Source organism: Apodemus sylvaticus, unplaced genomic scaffold, assembly GCF_947179515.1.
Source record: "Apodemus sylvaticus unplaced genomic scaffold, mApoSyl1.1 scaffold_66, whole genome shotgun sequence".
NCBI lineage: Eukaryota > Metazoa > Chordata > Mammalia > Rodentia > Muridae > Apodemus > Apodemus sylvaticus.
The window spans coordinates 1287304-1315092 of NW_026263217.1; the positions used below are offsets into that span (position 1 = coordinate 1287304).

The 27789-nt window shown below is 42.5% G+C and overlaps 1 protein-coding gene across 1 annotated transcript in view; it reads left to right on the plus strand.

Annotated features, from left to right (window-relative positions):
• The window catches only part of LOC127676134 (uncharacterized), a 107712-nt gene that overhangs the window by 75239 nt on the left and 4684 nt on the right, over window positions 1–27789 (plus strand). The window contains exons 4-7 of the mRNA XM_052172060.1: window positions 5040–5202; window positions 25268–25471; window positions 26101–26169; window positions 26395–26589. Coding sequence (XP_052028020.1) covers window positions 5040–5202; window positions 25268–25471; window positions 26101–26169; window positions 26395–26547 — 589 coding nt within the window. The 3' untranslated portion in view covers window positions 26548–26589. The remainder of the gene's footprint in view (window positions 1–5039; window positions 5203–25267; window positions 25472–26100; window positions 26170–26394; window positions 26590–27789) is intronic.

Below are 27789 nucleotides of genomic sequence, written 5' to 3' on the forward strand. Positions count from 1 at the left end.
AACCATTAATTGGGCTACTGCCATAGGAAATCCTCCCCCACCCCATGCTCCCCTCTCTCTCTCTCTCTCTCTCTCTCTCTCTCTCTCTCTCTCTCTCTCACACACACACACACACACACACACACACTCACTCACACACGGAGGGAGAGAGGAACAGAGAGAGAGAGACATAGATGTGCTATGATTCCATCCTTTTCAGTGGCTTGTTGCTAATTTCTATAATAAATGAAATATTCTAGGATGTGGGAGCTCATCTGTGTAGGGAAACTGCGGCCAAACAATTGCTGTGCATTTGACACCACTCTGAGCTGCAGAGTGAATTCCAGGCATACTAGAGAACAATAAATAGGCCAGCATCTATTTGTTGTGCATATCTTAATCCCAGCATCAGAAGGCAGGTAGATCTGAGTTTGGGATTAGCTTAGTACATAGTGAATTCCAGGACAGCCATAAGCACTTAGTGAGACCATGTCTCAAAGTGGGAAGAGAGATGAAGAGAATGAGAACCTTGTTCAAGAGTATAGTCTGTATGGGACTGAACCTTTGAAAGAAAAAGATTTAGGGCCTGAAGTGACACTACCATTTGGATATTAACAGTGGATGTAATTGAGAAATGGTAGTTCTCTGACTATAGTGACTCATGCTTGCAAGGCCCAGCAGCACTGGAGAGGTTGATGTAGGACTGAGTTTGAAGTCAGCCTAAGCCATATAGTAAGTTCTGGGATAGCCTGGACTAAAGTAAGACCCTGTCTCCAAAGCAAACACAACCAGAACAGGCAGACAACAAACAATATCCCCCTCCCAACCAGCACCCCCCCCCAAAAAAAACCGCAAGCAACAGCACTCCCCCTTAAAAACAAAACCAAAAACCTGAAAGTTTATTAACTGGTGAGCATGCTGTGAGGTTCTGTCTGGAGCCACATGGGCAGGAGGAGTTAGTTCTCTTCCTGGTGACTTTTCCTCCCTGGACAGTTGTGTAAATGTTACGCATTTGTGGTCTATGATTTTTTAATGGGAATTGAAGGTGATCTTCCAGAAGAGCCTCTTGGAATTTGTGCCTCAACAAGTGGGTTTGGTTGGACAGTGATGTTGGGAACTGAAGGCAGAGATGTTTCCTAGAGAGAGAAAACACTGCAGACACTGAGAGGTTTGGTGTGGAAAAGAGAATGTGGGCCCTCATGCTCGGCCAATATCCGGAATATTTTAAAACAGCTAAATATAAGCACAATGTATTAACTTTTAATTCAGTTATAATAATTAGAAACTTCCATTTTAAATTTTTATACCCATTAGCCTTTTAAAACTTCATTTAAATTAGAGCTACGGAACTTATTTTTACTAAAGTTACCTGTTGGCACAAATCCCTGTCCAGACTTCCTGGGCAGCCAGCTTCCTGCTGTTCTGTGCACTGAGACTGCAGTGCTTGGCTTCCTGCACCTGGGACTTTCACTAGGCATGAAGCCCTCCAAGGTACCCACGTGGTAGCACGTGGAGATAGCCCTCCCTTTGCCCAGCTAAGTGATGTTACAGTGTGCACCTACCTCATGCCTCACTGCACACTCATGTCTCAGTGGACACCATTTTCTTATTTTTATTAGTCTTGAGGTTTTTAAAGGTTCTATTTCTACTTGGTAGTGCAAACTTGAAGGCAAGCTTTTGACACAGAGGACTGATCTAGACCATAGCAGCTCACATAGCAGTGTGATGTAGGAAAAGGGTAGAGGCCTAGCAGCACTTCCTAGCCCCTTTACCTGGAGGCTCGGGGCCTTACTCCCGAGTTAATGAGGCTCCAGGTCCTGACCAGCATAGGGCTCTGGATCTCTCCATCCTGGGGTGCACAGATGTGTGGCTGGCGGGTTTCACAGGCTCACTGTTTGCCTGGCTAAATTAATACATGCTCTCAAATAACATGCAGGTGCATGTACTGAAAAGGTTTGTGAGGTTTCTGGTTTAACTGTAGGCTATAGGGAAACTCTTGGGTTTATATAAGACAATACAATATTCCCTGTGTGGAAAAAAAAGTATTTGATTTTTCATTCATAGAAAAGCCGCAGAGAATGCAAGGCACAGTGGTGTACCTCTAACCCTTGAACTAGGGTGTCCGAATCAGGGTCGTGAGTTTGGGGCCAGTCTTTATTGCATAGTGAGCTCAAGGCAAACCTGAGCCATTTGGGGAGGCTGTCTTTTAAGAATAAGAGGAAAGGGAAGGCAGTAATTTTGCAGCGTACAGATAATTCCAGCATATAATTTGGTATAAACGGTCTTGTGTTTCTTAGTAAGGTCATTTGGAGACATAAAATTCTGCTTTTCTAAGGTAGTGTGCATTTTCTGTAGGCATCTCCCTCATTCATGGAATCACTCTCTAGTTCTCCAGCCTCTGCAGAGGCTCATTGGCCCCTTGGTATGGCTAAAAACAGAAAAAACCTGACTTTGTCGATGTTTCAGGTATTTGTAATTTTTAGCTTTTGACCTCATGTGCCTTTACCCAGCCAGAAAAATATACACACTTACTTTTTTCTCGAAGGACTCTAATCCAAGAGGGAGGAAAGAAAAGAGATTTGGCCCACAGGGAAGTCTTCAATAAGGGTAGAGGGGCAGGGCTAGGGTAGGGCTAGGGAAGGGTGGATTGCTCCCACTTGCTAAAGCACCAAATAAACAGGCAATTCTCTATGTCTAGCTCTGGGAGCCAAGCGTTTTCCCTCAAGATAATCTCTCCCATCTAAGAGGTCTTTAGGCATAACTACTAACCTACTAGAATGTCAGGGATTTGTCACTGTGTGGAAAACACCAGCCTGAATCTATGGGTGCAGAATGCCCTACCTCTGCAGGATGGACAGCTTAGAGACCGTAGCGCCATCATTTCAATGAAATAGAGTTAAAGTAGCCTTAGGCGGCAGATCAGAAATTGTAGTTTGTACTTTGTAAACATGACTTGCACCCTTATTGTAATGAATTAGCTATAAAAGCACTGTTACACACATTGCAGGTGGGAAATTTATATCAAAGAACTAATAGTCACTTTGATGTGCTAATAGAGTTGTACGTGGTTGTCTTGGGGTGTGCCGAGTTGTCTAGGCCAATGAGGTTGTACGTGTGTCTGGCTTTACTCTCACCTGGAGAGGGCTGTATATGAGTCTGTGATTGCTGAGTCTGGGTGACAGTGCATACGTGGTGGACATATATTGTGTCTACTGATGCATGTGTTTAAACATGGTTGTGATATGGCAGTGTTGGAGGATGACACCAATACTTACATTACAGTTCATAACAGTAGCAAAATTATACTTATGGAGTAGCAACAAGATTTAATAGTTGGGGTTACCACAACATGAGGAACTGTTTTAAAGGGCTGCAGCATTAGGAAAGGTGAGAACTACTGGTTTCCAAGAAGGAAGTTAGGTCCCCTTGCCTGATATCTGGAAGGGATATTGGAACCTAGGCTGCTTTCTCTCTCTTTCACTTTCTATCCGCTGTGAGGTTAGCAAACATTGTTATATCATGTATTCCTTCCATGGTGTTCTGTCTTGCCATAGGCCCCAAAACAATGGAGCCAGCCTCCTATGGACTAAATGCTCTAAAACGCTGAGCCATAATAAATCTTTCCTCTATCTAAGTCAATTATTTTCCTTGGGTATTTTGTTATAGCAATAGAAAGCTGACTTACACACTCCCCAAGTGAATTAATGCTTTGTAAAAGCAGTCATTCATGTATGCCCTAGAAAATTGTTAGATCCAGTAGCCGTACAAGTATTCTTTAGAAAGCCTGAGTTGAGACAAGTTCTCTATTAATTAAAATCTTTAAAAATCTAACTTTCTTCTAGCACAAATCTGGAACTTAGAAATGTAGAGGTGGTTGGTAGGGTCATGGCCAAAGTCACATAGGTAATAAAGACTATGGTTTCAGCAGGAGAAATAAGAACTTGAGTTTAGATACCAGCACTTTGTTTTATCTTACAGTAAACACCTACAGAAAGACATTAAGTATTCTCATTGTATTTGCTTGTAGGTTTTTCCTTATAATAATTCAAATTGTTAAAACCATCCGACTCTTGAGATAGAGAATGCATACAGAGGGATTCATTTTTAAATCAAAATTTATGGACTTGCCTTGTAACATTTCACGATAGTCCTGCTTGAATTATCACTTCCTATTTGAGTAAAATAGAATTAATTTTTCTGTGAGGCTTTTAACATTTTGAGGACATAATCATCCTAGGAATGAATTAATAGATCTCCTCCAATCGAACTGTCAGGACAGATCCCCTCTGGGCTTGAAATGATTAAAGATGCCAGTGAACTCTCTTGGGAATCTGCAGAGCACACCAGAATCCTCTTGAAAATGCCAGAGGAAACCAGACGTGTTTGCCCAAGTATGTGCACAGCGAATGCACTGCCAGTTCCACAAGCAGGACGGAGGATGGGCACCTGTGTTAGCTGCTTGCCTCTTAACTACCATGTAAATTTGAGTGCTCGTCTCAGATTCCCTGGTATAGACAGGGGATGCTTTGAGCCTTCGTGCTGGGGACTCAGTGGATGATACCTGGACAAATGGCAGTGCAAGAGCCTGTCAGTTGTAGATAGGGCTCTGTGTGTGCCCCTCTTCCTATGGCCTGGCCTCTGTTGCCTCTGGAGGCTTTCCTTCTGTTTGTGGCGGTATGTAGGAGTAGAGAAGAGGACTGGAGATACTTGAGAGCCTTTCTCCCATTGTGATTTCCTTATCTGCTGCTCATGCAGTGTCAGTGTGCCTGTGTGTGTGTGTGTGTGTGTGTGTGTGTGTGTGTGTGTACACGCACACGTGTGTGCGCGCGGGCTTCTGCCTGTGTAAAACAGGTATCTAGGACCAGAAGAGGATATTGAATCAACTAGGAGTTGCAGTTACAAGCAGTTGGTGCTGGGAAACAAACTCAGGTCCTCAGCAAGAGTTGTAAACACTTTTAACTGCTGAGCGCCAGTGTCTTTTTTCTTTTTTCTTTGAAATGGACAATTGAACTCAAATAAACAAGCACACCTAATACCTGTTCCTTTTCATTTCTCTACAGATCCCACAGGTTCTACTCCTATAGTGTCATCCCAGCTGGCTTAAGAGCTTGGAGGATCACTGTAGCTCTGTCACATTTAAGGTGTCCTCAGACAGCAGAAAACATCATCTTTTTGAAGAGTGCTACAATTTTTCCAGTCACCTCTTATAACTGCATGCCAAAGGTAAGCATATATACATTTCTGCATAAAAGAGACTTGGCTGGGTTTTTGTTTCTTTGATTACTTGTTTTTTGTTTTGGTTTCCTTGCTTTAAATACTTAATTTGCCTAGTAGTTTTTTTTAAAAAAATATTAAGCTTTTAATCTTTTTTTTTGTTTTGTTTTTGCTTTTTTTTTTTTTTTTTTTTTTTTTTCCCCGTGATAGGGTTTCTCTGTATAGCCCTGGCTGTCCTGGAACAAACTCTGTAGACCAGGCTGGCCTCAAACTCAGAAATCTGCCTGCCTTTGCCTCCCAGAGTGCTGGGATTACTGGCGTGCACCACCACCGCCTAGTTGCTTTTTAACTTTTGTGTATGATTGTTTTGCCTGTATGTATATGAATGAATATGTACCATGCATATGCTCTAATGCGCTAATGCTTTGGAGGTCAAAAGTGTCAGATGCCCTGGAACTGGAGTTATGGGTGGTTGTGAGTCATAGTGTGGGTGCTGGGAACCAAACGCAGGTCTGTTGCAAGAGTAGCACCTGTTCTTAGCCAATAAGCCATCTCTCCAGCCCCTGCATAGTAGTTATTAAATTAGTAATAATGGCAGTAGGAATGTCCCTGATTTACTGAAGTCCATTAAATTTAAGCTCTTAAGGGGCACAGTTCAAACACCAGGTTATCACTGTTCCAACCCGAGAGTAGGTGGTTGAGAATATTTAGACAGAAGTAAGTATGCAGACCAGTAGACAGCTCCCTTCTATGCAGTGACGTTCTGGAACCTGTTCTGAGCTGAGGTTGCCTATGTGCTGGGGACCAAACGCTTACAGCAGGGAGAAAAGAGTGGTCTTTAGACTGGTCAAGTTCAAGTCCAGCTTAGTGCTGAGAAGATAAGTTCTCATGAGAAGGAAATTCAGATAAATAAAGATTCCTAGGACAGTTTCACAAGTTTGTATGAGAGATATGTTTGAGCTATAATAGAAGGAAATTCTGACCTTGTGCAGCTGGAGTCCCCAAAGTGATATTGGTGGTCAAAGATGTGGTTGTATAACAGTAATGTATTAGAGAGAGAGAGAGAGAGAGAGAGAGAGAGAGAGAGAGAGAGAGACAGACAGACACACACACACACACACACACACACAGAGGCAGCGCGCGCGCGCGCGCGCGCGCGCGTGTGTGTGTGTGTGTGTGTGTGTGTGTGTGTGTGTGGTGGTGGTGGTGGTGTTGGTGTTGGTGGTGGTGTGAAAGATACATGAAAGATGGGGAGTCCATACCTGAACTATATCCCCAACTCACAAATATATCTCACTCATGACTGATAGCTTGTGACCTTGACTTCGGGTGTGGCGGCTTATCCAGTGTTCCCTCTGGCTAACAGTGAGAAACACCTTGTGGAATGTGTATTGTCATCTGTAGAGTACCACCTCAGAATTGAAGGAGTTACACCTACCCACCATCCTTCCCTTTCCCACAAGTCTCATATTATTTCTGTCATTTCGATTGTCTTAAGATAGTCTTGAATCTATTATTTGGTCTGTGGAGTTTGGAATAATGATTTCTGTGAATGTACTTTTTTTATGTGAATTAGAATTCTCTTTCATTTGGTCTAAAGTGATCACTGAAACACAGGAATCTTTTGGCACTGTCTTATAGTAGCTTCAAAAACATAAAATATGGTTCCAGGCGTCTTGGCTGGCTAGGGCTGGTACTCTTGTAGGACCAGTTAGACTATACAGGGTTGTACTCTGTCTATAGCCAGTCTGTCTGGGGCATGGAGGAAGCTCTGCCCTTTGGAAAGCAGTCTAGGAAGGCCCTGGGGATGTTACACTGCAACCAATTTGAAGGAATGAAAGGACACATGGGTAGAGACTTAATAGTCTACTTGACACAACGCAGGTCTGGTAGCCTGATTGGGTCTGAGTGCTAGAGGGAGTGGTGTCTGGGGCTAGCCATGTGCTTTCTGGTCAGCGATCTTTTGAAGTACCAGTAGGAAATGCAGTGACTGGACAACATCATCCAGAGGGACACCAGTGCAATGCTGTCTAGAGGAGTGGTGATTGGGATGGTGGTTTTGGGTGTGTTCCCTCGTTACTGGGTACCCAAGGAATATACCAAGTTGCTAGGCCTACATATGGACTGGGTTGAGGAGCAGTTAGAGGGTAGTGGGGTCTCAGAGCTCTTTTCTAGGGCTTTGTTTTCCTGGCCAATGGTCTTATTTCATTAAAGTAAAGGCACAAAATTTTGGAGACCTCTGGCCTGCCCACTAGGAGAATGGAGAGCATGGAGATAGGATGCTCGCATACCCTTTCACACTCTCATGATCATTCTCAGCATTTTACTTGAAAACTGAAATTTCATGTTGATTGCTTAGTGGGGTAGGTGCTGTGAGGCTTTCCTCTGCTATACTGAAGGGAGAGATACCTTCACTGGGTTTCACCAGCTTCTAGTGGCTGCTAGGATTATATTGAGCTATAACATTTTCCTCGACTTTAATGTGTATCAGTCTGTTTTATATTGTTGCAACAAAATTCCAGAGGCTGTGATGACCTTGCTGTCAGAGTCCAAGGCTGCGCACACTATCACATGGGGCATGTAAGAGACAGTATGTCTGTTAAAAGCCAACAGCGTTCATGCGTAGATCTGTACTTCAATGATGATGTCTTATCCCAATCAGTCCTCCTAAGTGTCACAGATTAAACTGATGCCTCTTAGTGCCTCACAACAGGGATTTCAGCACATGAACCCTAGAGGAGCCTCAGCCCACATCCAAAGAGCCTTGGATTGGTTTGTTCCTTATTTTTAGCATGGGCCCACATTTGTTGTTTTGGAGGTTTCTATTAAGTGTCTTTGCCCAGCGCCCAGGGTTTACGCAGAAAAGCTCTTTGCAAATGAAGTTGGTTGATGGATACTTAAGTTTTTAGGGTTCCACCTGCTGCTTCAGGGAGATAACTGGTGGTCTCTCTCTTGCTGGAGGTCTCTGCATATCTGGAAATAACTCCTTGAGCGTCTGCACAATCAGAAGAGACTCTAGGCCAGTCTCTTCAGCTTGGACCAATTTCTTCCTGTCTAGGGTGATTTCTAGGGCCAAGAAAGGACAACAGCATTTGATACCTTAGGTCTTACAGTCAATAGATCTGTAATAATTGATTAAATGACTGCATGGTAAACATTTAGAGCTGTATAAAAAGCCCTATGGCATTGCCTTCTCTTATAGTTACCATAATGGAATGGTTGTGGAATCCTGGTGGGGTTGGTATGGGGTTTGCCCTCTCTGGTGTGTCTCTGGCTTTCACTGCAGATGAATTACCTCATTTGCTAGATGATAGGTCTGCAGTTAGCATTGGGACCAAGGTCTGCTGTTTAAAAACTGGACTTCCTTCCTCTCCTGATGTTACATTACCTTTCCCATGTCTTGGAGATGACAGTGACAACTGTGTACTTTCCTTGAACATGGCTTTGAGAGATAAAAAACATAGGGAGCTCAGGAGACGGGTAGTGTCCTCCCTTACCCCCAAACCTTTCATTTTTACATCAACTTTGATTTTTTTCCCCCTCATCCCTACCTTCATAGGAAAATCTCTAGCCAGTAAGTAAGAGTTGAAGAGTCCTTTCAGAGACTGAAGGAAAGTAGTGTGAAGGGAGGGAAGAAAGGGGGGAAGAAAGGAGGGATAGACAGTGGGAGGGAGGCAACAATGGCAGATCTGAGTTGGGCCAAGGTAATTGTAAAGGCTGCTTAAGCCCATAGGCCTAGGTGCTCAGAGTTCTCTTAGACCAGTGATTCCAACTTACAGTCAGACATGCCCTGACAAAGATTACCCACAGAAGCAACAAAGGCTTTGGTGTTCAGTAGCCACTTGTATGCTAGTACTGCCCCTGGTCCCTTTTGAGGAGTATAGCTATTCACATTAAAAGCACAGCTTTTTAACCTGTGAAACCAGCTTTTTCTGTATGGTCAGGAAAATGATCATTTTCTTATGCTTATCTTCACTGACATACTACAGCTTCCTAGAAAACTAGAGAAACATATTTTTTAAAAATCAAGTCTTCCCATATCCATCTTCTTTTCATAAGTGATTGCAAAATGTGTTTCATCCGGGGTTGTTTATAATTGCTCCCTTTTGTCAGTGTGTAAGCGGCAGACCCTACCCCTTCTACTGATCCTAGGAGGAATGCTTAGTGCACAGAAGCCCTCTTTTCATGGGCAGTAGCCTCCTAGAAGATGGGACATGCTCATAGACCTCTACTTGAACACCTGGATAGCATTGCAACTCATAAATATGGATCCCTGTATGTGAAAACAAGGGTTGTTTCTGTTTTTGTTTTGTTTTGTTTTTTAATAAATTCCAATTGGGACCTTTTCCTAGGCCACCACAGAGCACTGAGTATGAAAAATTGTTCTGACCTTACTAAGGGCAGTAACCACTGGTGGGCTGAATAAGAATGCTTCCCATAGGTTCATATATTTGAAGTCATGGATTAGGAAGTATGGCATTGGTGGGGTGGAGTGGGGTGGGGTGGGGGGTGCTTTGTACTGGTGATCTCTCTCTCTCCCCCCTTTCTTCCCTCCATCCCTCTTTCTCCTCCCTCCTTTCCTCTCTTCCCTCGCTCCCTCTCGTCTCTCTCCCTCCTTCCTTGCCTCTGACCCTCTTTCCTCTCCCTCCTTCTCCTTCTTTCCTCCTCCCTCTCCCTTTATCTTTGCTCCAGTACCATCTGTGCAGCCTTGTTCCCTGCCATGATAATGGACCAAACCTCTGAAAATGTAAGCAAACCCCCAGTCACATGCTTTCTTTTATAAGAGTTACCTTGGTCACAGTGTCTCTTCACAGCAACAGAACAGTGACAGAGACACCTCATGGCAGTCAAATATGTCATTTTCTCAAGACAGTAGAAAATGATCTGACCAGACCCTGCTGCCTTCAGGATTGCAGTTCTTATGTCACTGTGCCCTGGTGATTAGAATTGGAACTCCAAGTTCTATGAGAGCCTGCTGGAACTTTGGAGAACCCAAAAACTCTTTAGCAGGCTGATTCTGTGTCCTGTCTCCTCAAGAGTTTTGCTTAACAGTTTGGATATTGCTTGTGAAGAGACATGTTATTTTGACTGTGGATACAGAATACTTTATCAATCAGGTGTTTTCTATTTAAAAAATAAAACTAATAACCTTCATGTACCCACATTAGATCCAAGTTTTGGTAGATTGCATGATAAAGGGCCTGGCTTAGAACTTCTAGATCCTCATATTTGAGCTGATCCTCATTAGTCCCACAGGACTACTATCCATCAAAGGAAGTCCTGGGCACTGTCTGTTCCTCCGAAATCATTCTTCTCCTTCTTTCTTATCTTGGCACATTGTAGAGTCATTGTATAAGTATATATGTATACAAATTTATGCATATATGTTGCATATGGAATGATGGTTTAAGTGCTGATCAAAATAAAGCAAGGGAGGAGTTACATTAATGTTCTCTAGGAAATGTCCCCATAGGCTCATTTGTTAGCTCTGTCCCTAGTTGCTACCACTGTTGGGGGTGGTGGAAACTTAGAAGTTAGAGTCTGGTGTGACTTGTCCTCTGCTGCCTGTCTGCCATGCGATAAGGAGCCTCCTCTATTCTGTATTCTGGCTATTGTGAAACTGCTTTGCATAGGTTCATAGAGGTCAAGCAAGCACACCACAGATGAGTGTGGCCGTTAGCATGTATAAGAGAAAGGTCTCTTGATAGATGGTGGCCACAAGAAGCTATCTATATAGTGAACTGACAGAGCTGCTTATACAGTCTTGCTATTAGTGTCTTTAGCTAGGTCACATTTAACCCTTGGGAGGAATAGGTGCTGGGTACAAATAATTCTGAACCGTCCTCAGATTTTCCTGGGCATCTTCACTTACTACAGATTGGAAGTTTAAAAGTTGCAGAGAAAAAGGCCATTTCATTTTCCCTTATTTCAGGAGCCAATAGTTTGGATACTTAAGAATGTTCAGTTTACGTGACTAAGTGACTCACAGAACAGAGGAAATAAGGCTGGGTTACGGTGGGGCTCATCTCACAATTGCTGCTCATAGTTGTAATCTACCATAAAACTAATGTTGATCAAGTAAGTAAAATGTAGGCCATGTGTACTGACTATAAAATAACTTCAAGGCCCAGTCAACACACCCATCCAATGTAGAATGATGCAGTGTTTACTCTCAGTTTTGACTGCTAAGTCTAATAAGTCTAACAAACAAGGCTATACACAGTGGCTTTGCAGATTGTGCCACTATTGCAAATGAGGTCCTTCTTTTTATAGATCTACAGACTCTGGATCAGGAGACCCAGGCTGTGGGCTCACAGGGATTTTGATTGGCTGTGACATCTTGAGCAGGTCACTGGCTCACATAGTTTCAATCTCCTTGTTTGTAGATTAGATCTGACACACCCCAAGGGGCTGAGTTCTAGGCACCCAGTGAGCTTGAGGTAGATCCTGTTCTGTGGGAACAGCCTGCTCCTATTGGCCGCATCCTTGGGGAAGTCATGGTCAGTGAAGTGACATTTTGATAGACATCCGGTTGTGACTTCATACACTCCTCAGCACAGTGAAAGCGTCTTTTCAGAATGTTGTTGGTGTGGAAACTTGCAGTCATGCACGTGTAGCTCCGTAGAGTCATTCTGAGTTGGTTTTTTTTTTTTCTTTTTTTTTAAGGAGCATATCCTATTTATTCACTAGCAGAGCACGTGGACTCACTTCCACTAGCAACCTTTTCTGGTTCCCCCGCTGGTGTTAAGTGGACTCTTACTATGATCTTAAGAGATGGATAGTTTGAATGATCTTTATGGTTGTTCACCATCTGTGCTGTCTCTCTGCAGTGACTGTGTTTTGCCTGTCTTTTCTTTTGTCTTGGTCTCTTTCTCTGCTTTGTAGGGTTTCCATTATTCTAGACACCAACCATTTGTTATTAATCACCTGTTTGCAACCATTGGTAAGCGAGTATATTCAATCCTTTGATCTCTATAACCATAATTCCTATGTACAAATATATTGTGGCTTTACCAGGTTTGTTAAGCCTGTGGCATGATGATGGATTTGCTTTAGGAGTGTTATAGATGTGGCCCAAGATAAGCTTTTAAAGAGCATGTGAGGCTGGGGGGCAACTCAGCTGCTCTTCAGAGGACCACAGTTTGGCTTACAGCCACCTGTAATTTCCAGCTCCAGGGTATTAAAGACCCTTTTATGGCCTCTGTCGGTACTACTACACACAAACTACATGCATACATAGACAAAAACACATATATATACACACATACAACTTTTTAAAAGAAATTTTCAATTAAAAAAAAAACTTTTCTTTCTTTTTTTTCTTTTTCTTTTTTTGGATTGTACCCTTCTGAATCTTGAGCTTCTTGGTTGACAGCATTGTGTCATGTTGTCAGAAGGTTAGATTCTTATGCTAGACCCTCCACTTAACTAGAATCGTCTTTGATCTTTTCCTGAACCAACTGGGGGGGGGGCTACTCTGTAAACATCAGCATTTTTATGTTAGAAGATCCTGTGTGCTAATGGTTCTGCCAAAGGCTGAGCACCTTTAATATTGTTTCATTGTTCCATGGGCTATCTATAGATTGTTTTTTTTTTTTTTTTAAAATCAGGTAGACACCGAGTCTCAGTCTGTGCCTTGGACATTTATTTACCTTTAATCTTTTTTAAAAAATCTGTTCCACGATAATCACAATCATTTGCTGGAGAACCTTGGGAACAGCCTGTGAATTATAGGAGAGGTAGAAATGGAATTATGGGAACTGTGTAGGGCCAGGAGAGGTGCAGCAGATCTGCAGGGCTGGGTAGTAGAGGAAGAGAAACGTCCTTGGATTTGAGGCCCAGTTTCAAGGCCAGCCTGCCTGCAGGGTTTGCTAGTACAGTGGCTTGGAAGATAAGGAGTCTGAGTTAGGAGTCTCACATTTTTGGTCTGACACTGGGTGAGTGGTTCATGCCATTTCATTTGCCAGGATGGGAATTCCTGTGCAAACAACACTAGGGTTTTTGTTTTTTATTGTATTGATTTTCTTTTGTTTGAGTGAAAGAATCTGAATGCTTTTATACATCCTAGATTTAAAGCGTGCATTGCACATCCACATGGAGATTCTCTAGGCAGCTAAATGTAAGAAGTCTAGCAGTAGGCATATAGAGCTGGAAAACAGCATGCGATGGTATAAAGTTAAGAGTGTGGATGGAGGAAAGGCTTCCCCTAGGACAGAAATACAGGTGATTAAGAAGAAATAGTAAGGAGAAAAGCCTGCAGGGCATCCCAGTATGAGAGGAGGCGTTACAGAAGGCCTGATCATAGTGACCTCTGTAATGGAGACCATTGGATAAGAGTGAGGAATTGTGGAAGGGATAAAAGCCTTTAGTAGCCTTAAAGTGCAGGTAGAGTTGGCAGAGTAACTGGCTTTTGAAAATATGTTGTGGTTGTGTTACTGTATAGAAAGGAGATGCTGTGGACATGGTTTGGGGTCGAAGATACTATTTTGTGCAATAAGGGATGGTTCAGAAAGATACTTTGGCCAGGGGAGCTAAGACAAGTAGCTTCCATTTAGGAGGTGGACTGCTTCATCGGGGCACAGGCAGCTTATCCTACTAGCAAAAGAGACTCCAGTGTTCTCAGACACAACAATGATCATGTATTCTGATGTTTCCTCACCCATTACATCAGAATACAGAAAGACAGTAGATGAGAAGAAACGTTTAGAGTTCTGGGCACTTGAATCAAGCTCACGGCACAGTCCTTTACTATCTACAGGGCCGTGACCCATGAGCTGGCCGGAAGTAGCACACAAGTCTGAAAGTATTTTTGCATTATTGTCACCAAAAGAGGAATCTTTAATATGTCAAGAATGTGTGTATAATAGTAGGAATCGACAGTGCCGGGTAGGATGGGATCAACTACACAGATTCTGTTACTGCAGTGGAAAGTGTCATGAGCTTAGAGCTGCTTGCATTGCGCATAGAAAGCAAAACAAAGCAAATACACACAGACTCAAAATGATGGGATGCTCTGGTAGGCAGAAGGACTGCCTTCCAGAGCTCCTGGCAGCCACAGGTAGCAAGTGCTTAAGGTTCAGACCACCAGCCATATTTGTGTTGATCCTGTGTGCACGGCACACTGTGAGCAAGAGGGGTGCTTTTCTTCCTAGCTCACCACCCAGGGCTCAAAAGGAGAAAAAATATTGTGGAAGTTCTAATGGAAGGTCATTCTACAGAGTTCCTGACTGGCACTCCTCAAAGCATGAAGTCTGGGCAGTGTCCCAGTCAGGAGGCCCCTAAGAAACCACAAAGCATAATCTAGTATCCTGGATAGGATGCAAAGACAGAAACAGGACACTGGGGAGGAACTGCCAATCTCAATAGTATGGATGTGGGTTCATTACTTGTAGTAATTACATTTTACTGTCAGATATTAATTAGAAAGAAAACTATAATTTAAATTAGCATTTAAGTCTTTCTGTAGCTGTGACAAGATACCTGAGGAGACATATTTTCTAAAATGTTTATTTTACAGTTTTAGGTTTTCAACCAATAGTTGTTTCTAGGACTGTGTGAGACTGCACATCAGTGATAGAACTCTACATTCTCTTATAAGGAAAGCTTCTCCCCAGCCCGTTATATTGTGGGCCCTTGTGATCCATCCCAAGTTACCTCTGAATACTGCTGCAGTGAGGCCAGGTCTTTAATATCTAAGCATCTGGGGACTTTGACCATCCAGGGCATAAGAGAATAATATCCTTTTAAATGACACATGCAGTTGCAAGTCTCCAGAGTTATTTGTAGATGTGTGCAAGTCAGCTATGGTAGTTCATGTCTCCTCACCTGTACTGGCAGTTGTGGGTTTTGTTGACTGAGTTTAGTCTCAGGGATGCACATGTAGCAAGCATTTCAGACCCACAAGTTAAGGTAGTTTTCATATTTACTGTTTCATCTTGTAGGGGAGGGGAGCATGATCCTGACGGTAGAGGCGGATTAGTGAATGAAATTCACTTAAAACTAAAATGATGAGGGAGGAAGTTGCAACCAGAACTGTTACTGTCTATATAATTTTTCTTTTTATTGAGATAATTATGTGTTAATAATTCTTGTGTGAATTCAGTGAAAGGGGCTTGGACATGTCTCAGCATTTAAGAATACTAAAATCTTTTCCAGAGGACCCAGGTCCAATTGATAGCACCTAGCACCTGCCTGGCATCTCACAACTGACTGAAACTCCAGTTCAGGGGATCTGATGCCCTCACAGAGAGACATACGTGCAGGCAAACATCAATGTATATAAAATACATTTTTTTAAATAAAAGAATACAGATAAAAGACTCATAAGTGATTTTCTGAGTGCCTCATACCCAGTAGGATGGCTACTATTAAACATAAATGTTGGCAAGAATGAGAAGATATTGAACCTTTGTAAGTCATGGAAACAGGCATGAGAATGTAAACCCATCACCAGTTGGAAGGGCTCCTGGGCTTCTGAAGGATGGAGGACAGTGGAGACACTGGGTGTATTTGGAGAAGCTGAATATGCTCAGCTCTCTCAGGTGCTAAGTGCCTCTGGTTGTATTTTAACTTTCTGGTTTTAATAGTAACTTACAGTTCTTTGTGAAATGTATACTGGTTAAGTGCTCTAGGTAATTGTAAATTTCCTAGATAGAAGCTTGTCACCATTTGTTAGCCATGGTGGCAGCACTGGGTGAAGGGAGCTGAAGAACCTGAATTTGGAAGCCTAGTACTTGTGCATTTGCTGGGTGCACGTGTCTGCAACCCCAGTGGAGACTAACAGATCCCAGGAGCTCAGCACCCAGTGTAGCTGAGATGGACAGCTCCAGATTCAGTGAGCTGAGCACTTTAGGTTTCAAAAAACTAGGTGAAGACAGGGTGACTGAGGAAGATAATCCTCCTGGCTCCCTCAAGCCATACATGGGAGAGTGAGCCTGCACATGAGCACACATGCACATAAATGCATGAACCATGTACAGGAAACTGAGGAGATGAGGAGATCTGAGGAGGAAAAAGAAAAAAAAAGTCGCAGTCGGTCATCAACCACCTTCCCACAAAAGCCACCCAACCTGGTGGTCCAGGCTGGCTTTCAAACCCTGACTTTCTCTACCAGAGAAAGATAACTTAGAAGGCATCATGCTGGTTACTATGAAACGAACTGTTCACCACCTCACAGGCCATCATCGCCAACAATGCCAGAAAACAAGTCACAGAAAGAACCCCTCTGTGATAACCCACTGAGGCAAGCTGGCTTCTGCTTTGCAATATCCAGTCTGAGTCTCTCTCTCAGGAGACTTTGCCTCTCTCTAATGAAATATTAAAAACACAAATCCTGTCCCAAGTCATCCTCTGGTGTTTCTCCCTAAGTAATACCACCTGTTTGTTTGTCAAAAGTAAATTGGATTTGGCTTTTTTTTTTTTTTTTTTCATCAACATCCATCTTCCCCCTAGGATTTATTTTTTTAGAACACCAGCAAAACTCTGCTTCCAAGTGAAGAATAGTAAATGAAGCCGTGGGTTTGTGGAAAGCGCCTTCTGGTGAATTTGCACCCCAGATCCTCTGCTTTCTAACTTGTGAACTTAGGTGAGTCACTGAACACCTCCAGTCCCCTTTCATCATTTCTAAATGCACCTGTAGATAACATCTACTTCAAAAGGTTCTTGTGAACATTTGATGTGCTCATCCTTATGAAGCACTATGACATGGGTCTCAGTTGACTGTCACCATGCGCTCCTTGACCATGCAGATGGTGCTGGGTTCTCACCTCTTGCAGCTGCACATGGAAAGGGCTGTTATGTGTGTTCTCTTTTATGTGTGGTGTGTTTTTCTGTTTTAGGAAGGTGGTGAGATCTTGCCTATTGCCACAACTTAATTAATTTAGTGAGAGATGGAACAACCACTAGATTCCATATTATATCCTAGTTAGGATTAAAGTGTATTGGCTGTAATTAGTAACGGTGCTGCAAAAAGCCACCAACTGGCCTTTCTCTTCCCCCACAGGAGATCAGGGTCCTGCCAAGTGCTGTCACATGCTTTGACATCTGACAGGTCTATCTACACACATCTTGAAGTTAAACAAGAATTTTAGTTGGTTCTAAAATCCCTTCATGAGTCAGTCTCTGTAATGCAAATGGACTTTTGTAAATCATGAATCAAGGACCATGCATACAGCAATAAAAAGAGAATATAGAATGCTCCTGTTTCCAAAGAAAAACTCTTCACTGAGATCAGCTTCCTGTTGCTGCAGGAGCAAATTCCCACAGTGCAAATGCCCCCAAACAGTGACCACCTACTTCACTTGTGGTTCTAAGTTCAAAGTCCTCACAAGTCCCACTAGGGGACATCACTTGGTGTCACCAAAAGCTACACTGCTGGAGGCTCTAGGAGAACTCTCTTTTCTAGTTCTGGAGACATCTCTTGGCTACAGCATAGCATCATTAATTCTCTCTCTAATTTTCTTCCCTTTGATTAGCAAGGATGTTTGTAGCTATCCAGAGTCTGCTGGACCATCCAGGATTATGTCCTCAGAGCAGGGGGAGCAGTTAGTGACCGTGTTGATCTTGTAATCCAACAAATCTGTAGGTGCTCTTTATAGAATGCAGACACATGCTTGCCACATCTTGCAAAGCCTGTATTGAGTGAGTTTTTCTGACTGATCAGTTGCACTCTTCCACCACTCAAGTCATGATATGTTACATAGAAAAAAACATTCTAGAGACCCTCTGTGAAGTTGTTACATAATCTGAATAATTCAGTTTTTGTTGAGAATTGGCATTGGGGTGAAACCTGTCCCCATTTGGTCTCAGTTTGCATCCTCCACCCTCTTTTCTCTGTCTTACTCACAGACACACATTCTGGTATGGCTGTAGACACATGCACATAGATGCATTTTTTGCCAGTAAAAGTGGTAGGCTTGCTTTTCCCTCCTGCTTGTCTGTGTGAATATTTTTAATTTTGTTTGTGAAATTCTATGTCTTCCTTCTCACATTTAGATTGACAGTCCTCCAATAGTTAATCTTTATTAAGACCTTTATTAATCATTAAAACAAACTAAATCAATGTTATTATTTTTTTAATTATTTTTTCTTTCAGATTTTCATATATGTTCAGAATATAGTCACTCCCACCCCAGCAACCCTTTCCATCCTCCAGTCCTTTCTCATGTAACTTCCAGCTTTCTTCCTCCTTCTTCTCCTCCTTCTCTTCTTCCTTCTCTCCCCCTTCTTCCTTCTTCTCTTTTCTCCTCTTCTTCCTCCTCCTCTTCCTGCTCCTCTTTACCCATGGATTTCAATTTGTTTTGCTTGACAAATATGGGAATCATAGTCCTGGTGAAGATCCTGGCTCTGTAGCTACACATACCACTCTCCCTGATTCTCAGTCTCCTAAAAGATGCTTCCCAGAATGGTGTCTGTTCTCTGTGTTAAATGATGGCATCATGTGCCCATCCCATATCAGAATTTAGTTCTCATACCAAGGCTTCTAAACATGTCCATTTATAGCCTCCTGCCCTGGAGAGTAAGTCTGCATACTGATGAGATAAGCTCCTTTGTTTCTCATGAATTAAATCTCTACTTAGTGTTTGTTTCTACATGATAAAGATCATCCTTTGATAAAGAACATTTTTCAAAGTTGATATTTTTGTTTTATAATCATCAGTGCTGAGCTCCCTGCTTGACATACATTGTACAAAATAGCAGAAGGGTATGAAGGGCCATGTCTGAAATTGCTTGAGATTCTGTTGGGATTACGAAGTCTGAGTTTTTAACACTTCTATGAAACTCATATTTGTACTAATTTGGAACTTCGTGGAGAGAGAAAACCAACTGCAGGAAACTGTTAAGGCTTCTGCCCCATAATTATTCCATTCTATTACTTTAAAAGCAGAAGATTTTGTATAGACAGGAGGATCCAAGTCTAGTCTGGAATCTGAGCTGAGGTGTTTGGGTTTGTATAGTATGTTGCACATACAGTTTCCTGCAGGGAGCTGTGAGTCATTGGGGGTGAGAACTTACTTGATTCTGAATTACTCTTTGCTTACACATTCATAAATCTTTTATTGTTGCCAGATGGGTCATGACCTTCATACTTTATGCAGTCTCTCTTATGTTTCCAACTGATAGTTTTAAAACTTGGGTCCTAGATAGAAGATTTTTGCTTTGGTTTTTGCTGTGTTCACAGATTTGAACCGGGTGGGAGCACCAGAGAAGATAAGAGTGGTCCTGGGACCTGGCCCTTTCCTGGAGGTTCTGATATGATTGGAGGTTGCACTCCCAAGCAGTGCCAACGCCCATAAAGGAAGAAAGGATTTGTTTGACCTTGTAGTTCAGAAGAAGGTGGTTCACCATGGCAGGGAAGGAAGGGCACTGGAAGCAACTTGGTTTATGGCCAGACCAGGAAGGAAGAAGGGGAATACTAGGGTTTAGCTACCTTACTCCTTTTTTTCTCTGTATTTAGTCCAGGATGCTAGCCCATAGAGTCGTGCTACCCATATTTAAGATAAATTGTTCCTCAACTAAACCTCTCTGGAAGCACCCGCATAAATATACCCACTACATTCTTGTGTCTCATTAATGCCCTGAGGGTTTTTTTATTCCAGTCAGGTTGACAAACACCACAAGACACCCAAACACAGCACTTGAACTGTAACATTTTACCCCTGGTCCCCAGAGGGTTGTGGCCACCTCTTAATGCAAATTGCATTCATTATAACTTTGAAAGATTTCTTACTCTTTATCTAAAGAGTGTTAGAAGTCCAAAGTCTTTTCCAAGACCTGAGGCAAATCTTAGGGCATAACAAGGAAAGATCCCACTAAAACAAGACTGATTCCTAGCCAGAAAAACACCAAGTCTTGCACCTCCATATCCTGCATCTGGGGTATCTGGTTCCTCTGCCCCCAGTCTGGCTACCTGCAGTGCATGTGGGTTTTTCTTGGCCAGATGCACTTGGTGCCTGCTGCATCCCTTAGCTGCACACTGTGGCCTCTCCAACACCCTGCTCTGTGGCTTAGCAGGAAGCTGTGTTTTTGTAAGCCTTATGCTTTCAGCGTGCACTGAAATAAATGCATCCAAGTCCTCTCATAACTGTTGTTGATGCAGAAGGAAATTCAGTAGAGAGCTTTGGTTGGCTGGATATCAACTGATTTAAATGATGATCTGATCCTATTTAAATTCATTTTGGAAATTATATAATTCGGCAGCAGGCATGGAATTTAAATGGAATCCCCTCTGAACCTCATTTTTATTACTACTTTTGTTCCTCTCCCTGACTTTAAAAGAGATGCCTATCTCGTTGCTTTTTGCTTCTAATCTGGTAGAGAAATCAGGTGTCTGAGCTACAAGCTGTGGCCATCTGACGGCAGTTAGCTATCGTCTCTGGCTTTGAGAAGACCTTTGTGTAAACTCTACCTTCGTGGATATTATGTGCATTATGTGTACAATTTACAAGCATATTCTTTTTCCCAAATGATTTTTATCTAATGTGGTAACTCATAAGTGAGAAGACATGTATTATTCTTTATTTATGTGCCCAAATACAGTAGAACATGTCATATTCGTGCCTCCATGGGTCAGATGCATGGGTTTCCTGTGACTCTGAACTTATGAAGTAAGATCATAAGAACTCTGTCAAGAGGAGTTTGGGTCAAGTATCTTGTCATCACTCCTTTTATAACTGAGGGGCATATCCAGTCAGTAGAGGGGCTGGGTATGATTTTTGCACTTCAAGAACACTTGTGCATTTTGTACCTGAGAAGGGTACAGTTGCTGAAATAGGTGAACCTGTGTGTTTTGTGTTCTTTCCTATCTAGTACGTCCCAGATTGACTTCATCAGATTTGTGCCATTTGTTTTAATAAGCTGTATTTTGGAGTAGTTTTATTATGTATTTTGGTCTACACAACACGTCTTGATATATATTTGCAATTACACGTGCTCACCATCTCTCTGCATTGCGTGCTTCTCCCCCTCCTCTCTGTCCACTGGTCCTGTGTCTCCATAGATCTTTGCCTTTCTTAGCATGTCATATAATGAAATTGCTATTCAAGATCTAGTTAGGAGACAGCAAGGCAGACTGGTCCTACAACAGAATTCTACAATCAGGAAGACAGAGTTCAGCTCCCCATGTGAGGATAAGCGGGAGTTCACAGCCAGAGGAGAGGAGGACCATGCTGTAGAGGATCCTGGGTGAGCCCACCTAACAGGGTTCTCGCTGGAGGAGGCCAGGCGGCCAGCCATCACGTGCAGCATGGTGGGATTCCTGGAGCCTGGGCAGGTGTCAGGGCGGATGATTCTTGCTAACACTGAGTGACCCAGTGTGACCCAGTGATGGGCACAAAAGCTACAGAGAACAGGGCTGCAGGATGTCAGTAAAGGTTGCTCCCAGGAGACCCCCATGTCCAAATCCACATGCCTAGCCTTTGTAGCCTTGCTGTCTGCCTTCAATCATAGGAAGCATCTTCATTTCCTCCTACTCTGTCCCTAACACTTAAATATTCCACTGTCAGGTACACAGTTGGTTTATCAGTTTACCTACTGAAGAATATCTTTGTTTATTTTCCAGTTTGGGGAATTATGAATGATGTGGTAAATATCTAGAAGATGCCGTAGAAAATACTGAGACAGAAAAGTCAAAGAAAATGTAAATGCAAAAATTTCTTAACCAAAAATATCCAGGAAATCCAGGACAAAATGAGAAGGCCAAATCTAAGGTAATAGATCGCGAAGAGAGTGAAAATTCCCAACCTAAAGTGCTGGTAAATATCTTCAACAAAATTACAGAGGAAAACTTCCCTAACCTTAAGAAAGAGATGCCCATGAATATACCAGATGACTAAAGAACTCCAAATAGACTGGACTAGAAAAGAAATTTCTACTCTCACATAATCAATGCACCAAATGCACAATTCAAAGAAAGAATATTTAAAGCAGTAAGGGAAAATGGTCAAGTAACATAAAAACATATAAACATAGGTCTATCAGAATTTCACCAGACTTCATATCAGAAAATATGAAAGCCAGAAGATCCTGGGCAGGTGTCATATAGACCCTAACTGAACACAAATTCCAGCCCAGGCTACTATACCCAGCAAAACTCAACGTTAACATAAATGGAGAAACAACATATTCCATGACAAAAACAAATGTATACAATATACTTCCACAAAATCAGCCCTAAAATGTATAATAAATGGAAAATGCCAGCACAAGGAGGGAAACTCCACCCTAGAAAAAGCAATAAAGTAGTCTTTCACAAAGCCCAAAATAAGATAACCATGCAAACATAAAAATAACACGAAGCAGCAATCACTATTCCTTAATAACTATTAATATCAATGGCCGATAAACAGACTGTGGAATGGAATTCTGCTTCCACTCCTATCTGTTAACAAACTGAAACCAAAACACATACACAGAGGTGCCGCACTCAGACACTCAGGACATTTAGAACAAAAACATTGCCAGCACACACACACAAGCATACCTCCAAGGGGGTCTTCGAGGTTCCTGGGTGCCACCTATATCCCCGTACGGGCCACCAAATGTATGACCTCCTTTTTGGGGAGTCCCCCCACTCCGTTTTCGGGATATCGTACACCCAAGGAAACATGAGAGACCAACTTGATGGAAACACACGAGGCAGTTTATTATCAGAGCTCCGGGGCCTTCATGTATCTCACACAGGAGACAGCGGAGTGGACCCTGAGTCTCAAAAGTTAGGGGTTTATATAGGAAAATTCAAGGGGTTTTGACGTGGTTACACATGATTTGCTGATACAAACATTGACGGGGGATTCTGGCGCGCGGAGGGGGTTTTTTGGCATACATACAGCTCGGGCCATCAGCAATGTAAGAGGGCGATTTATTTTGTTAGCAGGAGGTCACTTCGACGTTAGTAAACTGCATCCAAGAGACAGGAGACAGGAGACTCCAGTCCAGATGTTGTATGACCCATAGGAGTTTTCCCAGGCATGCCCCTTATCTTTTATGGCTGGTCTGTTTGTGGAATGACTCAATCACAACCTTGCTTCAAGCTTGTCCGGCGTGCCCGGGCTCTAAGTCAGCCTGCTGCCTCAACTATGGATTCTGAAAAATCCTAGCTCCCTTCAATGTCTACCATTTATCTGTATTATTTTTCAATTTAAAACCTTCACTATTTCAAGTTTTACTTAATTTTTTCACAAATATTTTCAGTAAATCTTTCTACTAACTTTTTCAATTAGTTTAGAAATATTTTATATGTCTAATATTTTATCTGTATTATCTTTTCTGATATCTTAAATTATAATACATTTCCCGTATATTACTTCAATTGTATTAGAAATATTTTCCATCAAAATCTTCAATTTTCTTAAAGTTGCTTCTAGGTTCTTGGACAATGTTCTAGGTATATTTTCTATGTTTACAATTTTACTATTATTTTCCAACTAATTCTTCAATTTTAACACATATCTATATAGATTTCTTCAATATTACTTGAATATTAGTTAAGAGAAACTTTAATTTTAACAGAAAATATTTTTATTTAATTTTTCAATTATTTAGTGATGTTTTTATGTACACAATATTATCTGATAATTTCCCATGACAAATCGTTAACACTACTTTTCTATACACTGCTTCAATTTTATCAGAAATATTTTCCATGAAAATCATTAATTTAATAAGAAAATGTTTGTAAGTGCTTGATTTAGTAAAGATGATTTACCTTTTACAATTATTATTTTCCAAAAGATTCTTCAATTTTAACACTTTATTTATCAATTTTTTCCTAAAATTGAGTGTGCCTACACATTTAGTTTTCTTTGTCAACTTTTTATGTGTATTTATTTTCACTGCCAAATCTCAAATTGAAATAAAATTTTTGTATATTTGTTCAATTTTATAAGAAGTATTTTCCATGAAAGCCATCAATTTGATTAGAATTTTTTTACATGGTTTATCAATCAGTTTTGATGATCTATGTGTACAATTTCATCTGTATTATTTTACATCAAATTCTTCAATTTTAATACACATATTTATATATTTCTTCAAATTCAGTGAAAATGTCACATTAGCATCACTGTCAGTCACTCAGAGACTGCTGGCCCTGCCCCTGACTTCACGCCAACCCCGCCCCTCGCCCATCTATTTCAGCCCAGGGCGGGAGCCATGTTGGATTCCCTGTCACCCAGCAACCGCTGGCCGCGCCCCCTGACATCCCCCGAGGCCCGCCCCCACCCCATGACCATGCACCTCAGCCCCTGGCGGGCGCCATGTTGACTTCCCTGTCCATCACCTGGCAACCGCTGGCACCACCCCTGACGTCACCGCAGTGCCCGCCCTGCATCCAGCCTCCTAGAATGTTGTCATTTCCTGTCTTTAATTTTTATGAATGAAAGTGGGCTGGGACTTTGAATGTGCACATTGGTCGGAGGTCTGGCTGAGGCAGGAAGGAGGTGAGCGTGCGCATTTACAGCTGCTGGGAATGCTGAGCTTCCCGGGCTCTGAGCAGCTGGGCCTGGAATTGTGGAACGGGACCGCATTCGCATGCGCATTCGGATGAAGATAGTGCTCCTTGCTGCAGGTGTGTGTGAGCTCTGGAGTAACTCTGCGCTGCTAACCTCCTGTCGTCTATGCAGACGCGGTCTGTGAGTTTGGAGAGGCCTGCCAAGACGCGGGCTTCCCGCTCTGGAAAGTTTGCAGTGGGGCGGAGTGCAAACCCTCTCTGTGTTCCTCCAGGCAGGGACAATGGCCAGGCAAAGCGCGGGCATCCCGCTCTGCTCTGGAAAGTTTGCAAGGGGACAGAGTGCAAAACCTCTCTGTCCTCCGGGCAGGGACAGTGGCTGGGAAAGACGCAGGCTTCCCGCTCTGAAAAGTGTGCAGGGGGTCGGAGTGCAAACCCTCTCTGTGCTCCTCCTGGCTGGGACAGTGGACCAGCAAGGCGTGGGCTTCCCGCTCTGGAAAATTTGCAGCAGGATGGAGTGCAAACTCTCTCTGTGCTCTGGGCAGGGACAGTGGATGGGCAAGGCACAGGCTTCCTGCTCTGGAAAGTAGGCATTGGGGCAGAGTGCGAACCCTCTCTGTGCTCCTCCAGGCAGGAACAGTGGCCGGTCAAGGCGCGAGCTTCCTGCTCTGGAAAGTTTGCAGAGGGGCAGAGTGCAAACCCTCTCTGTGCTCCAGGCTGGGACAGTGGCCTCCTGGCGTGACCCTCCTGTGGGAATGGAAGCCGAGTCTGGTCGCCCTGGATCTCTGGGCTGTGTGCCCGGCCCTGGCTTCTGGCAGGGAGCTGGTGAGACAGGTAGGGAATCCACAGGCCAATAAACTACATCCTGTTCCTTAATGACACAGGCTGGGCTGAGAAAAGACAAAGACCTGGTAGAGTTTACAGAGGTCTGGACTGGTGCTTTCCCAAGGAACATAAATAATCAGGTTGGAGGTGGCTGGGGTCAAGGGCTGTAGGTTGGGTGGGCGGGGATAGGTCCCAGAGTAACTTGTTTTTTTGTTTGTTTGTTTGTTTGCTTTTTGTTGTTGTTGTTGTTGTTTTTTGTTTTTTTTTCAATTTTTTTAATTATTTCTGGAGTAGTTTTTTTTTTTTTTATTGCTTTACTTTTGATGCTTAGTATTTCAATTATTGTGCAGTAATGGGACTTTTCCCCAATCTCTTTGGTATTTTGCATGCTTTTACATTAACTCTGGCTATATATTTTAAAATGACTTGAAATGCTGGGTGGTGGTGGTGCATGCCTTTAATGCCCGCAACTGGGAAGCAGATAAGACTGGCAATGTGGCCCATCTTTAGAGTGAGACCTAGAGAATAAAAAGTACTGGGCTCAGTCCCTGGTGTACGCGCGCGCGCACACACACACACACACACATTAGCATTTAGAACTGTGACTACCTACTTTCTTGTGTGTGTGATCTTTGCAGGTGAGCACCAACATAATTGAGAGAAATGCAAACCTCGAATGGAATCAAGTTGTCAATCTTCAGATCAAGGTTTGGCTTTCTTTTCTTTCATAAAAACTAAGAATATGGGGGGTGGATGAAGAGCTCTTTGAGGGCCACTGGGAGGGGAGCAACATTCGGGATGTAATAAATAGAGTAATTAATTGATAAAAATAAATTTTAAAAAGTAATACAAAACTAACTTGAAGAACATTGGCTCCACTAGTTAGCAAATTAATGGAGAAATAATTACCACTTTCTGTTTCTCCTTAACAGTTTCCCTCCATGTGTGAAAAAATAAAACTAAAGTATATGACTGGTGAGTTGCAAGTGTGTTGGATTCAGCATTTACGAGTTAAACATCTGGGTACAAAGAGCATCACTTCAGCACCTTTTAGTGATTTTGCGATTCTTCTACAAGAAAGCTAAACCTGGAAGTGGGCTGCAGATGGTTCTTTAAACACAAAAACAGTAAGTCAATAACAATAATAATAGAAAAGGCTTTTCAGAAAGGATTTAGAAATCTTGGTTCACTTGTTCATAAACAAAATAAAGAAGGTAGTCACCTGAAAATGCTCAAAGATAAGAAATTAAGAATCTTATTTCCATTAGGCTGACCAAATAGGCCAGAAATAGAGTAAACCAATATTTAGGAAGAATCATCAAGATGTCTAAAAACAACTATTTGTTATTATTAAAAAAGAAAATTGAAAATGTTGCTTACCTGATGTAAGGAGAAAATATTATCAAGTTAGGCATGGTAGCACACGCCTGTGATTCTGGCACTTAGAAGGCTGAAGGGAATTGTGAGTTCTAGGCTATCCTGGCTACATAGTGAGACTAAGGCTCAAGAAAAGAAGGGAAAGTAGAGGGAGGAAGGAGGAGGATGGGGGGATTTATTGAAGAATTCTTATTAGATCAACCTCTCAGGAACCAATTGGTCACCGTAACCATTCATAGGATGTTCTTGTTGGATGGAGTGTTCAAATGACAGCCCTCAGCCCTCTGAGGAAGAGGCAGAGGAACACATGTCATCCTCATCTCCATGGTAACACTGAGGGGCAGGGACTGTTCTCAGCCTCAGCCTACAGTGAGGACATTGAGGCTCAGAGGGGCCAAGGTAGCTTGGCCACAAGCACTTGATGATTACAGGCCCAGCCAGGCTCACATACTGTGAGGTAACCCCACATTGCACATTGCTTTGGTCAAATGCATCTGACTTTCATGTTATGACAAGCTAGGTGGAGGAGAGACTCTTGTTTAGTGACCATGTCATAACTGAGAGCTGCAGCCGAGATCTGAGGACAAAATGTCCCCTTCTTTGTTTTTTTTTTTTTGTTGTTGTTTTTTGGTTTTTGTTTTTTTGGGTTTTTTTGTTTGTTTGTTTGGTGTTTTTTTTTTGTTTTTTTTTGTGTTGTTTTGTTTTGTTTTTGTTTCTTCGAGACAGGGTTTCTCTGTATAACCATGGCTGTCCTGGAGCTCACTCTGTAGACCAGGCTGGCCTCGAACTCAGAAATCCGCCTGCCTCTGCCTCCCAGAGTGCTGGGATTACAGGTGTGCGCCATCACTACCCGGCTTAAATGTCCCCTTCTTTAATGTAAAAATTTCAAGACATTGGGGATCCCCAGGTAATATACTGCAAGAGATTCCAGGGCCTGAGCGACCCTTGAG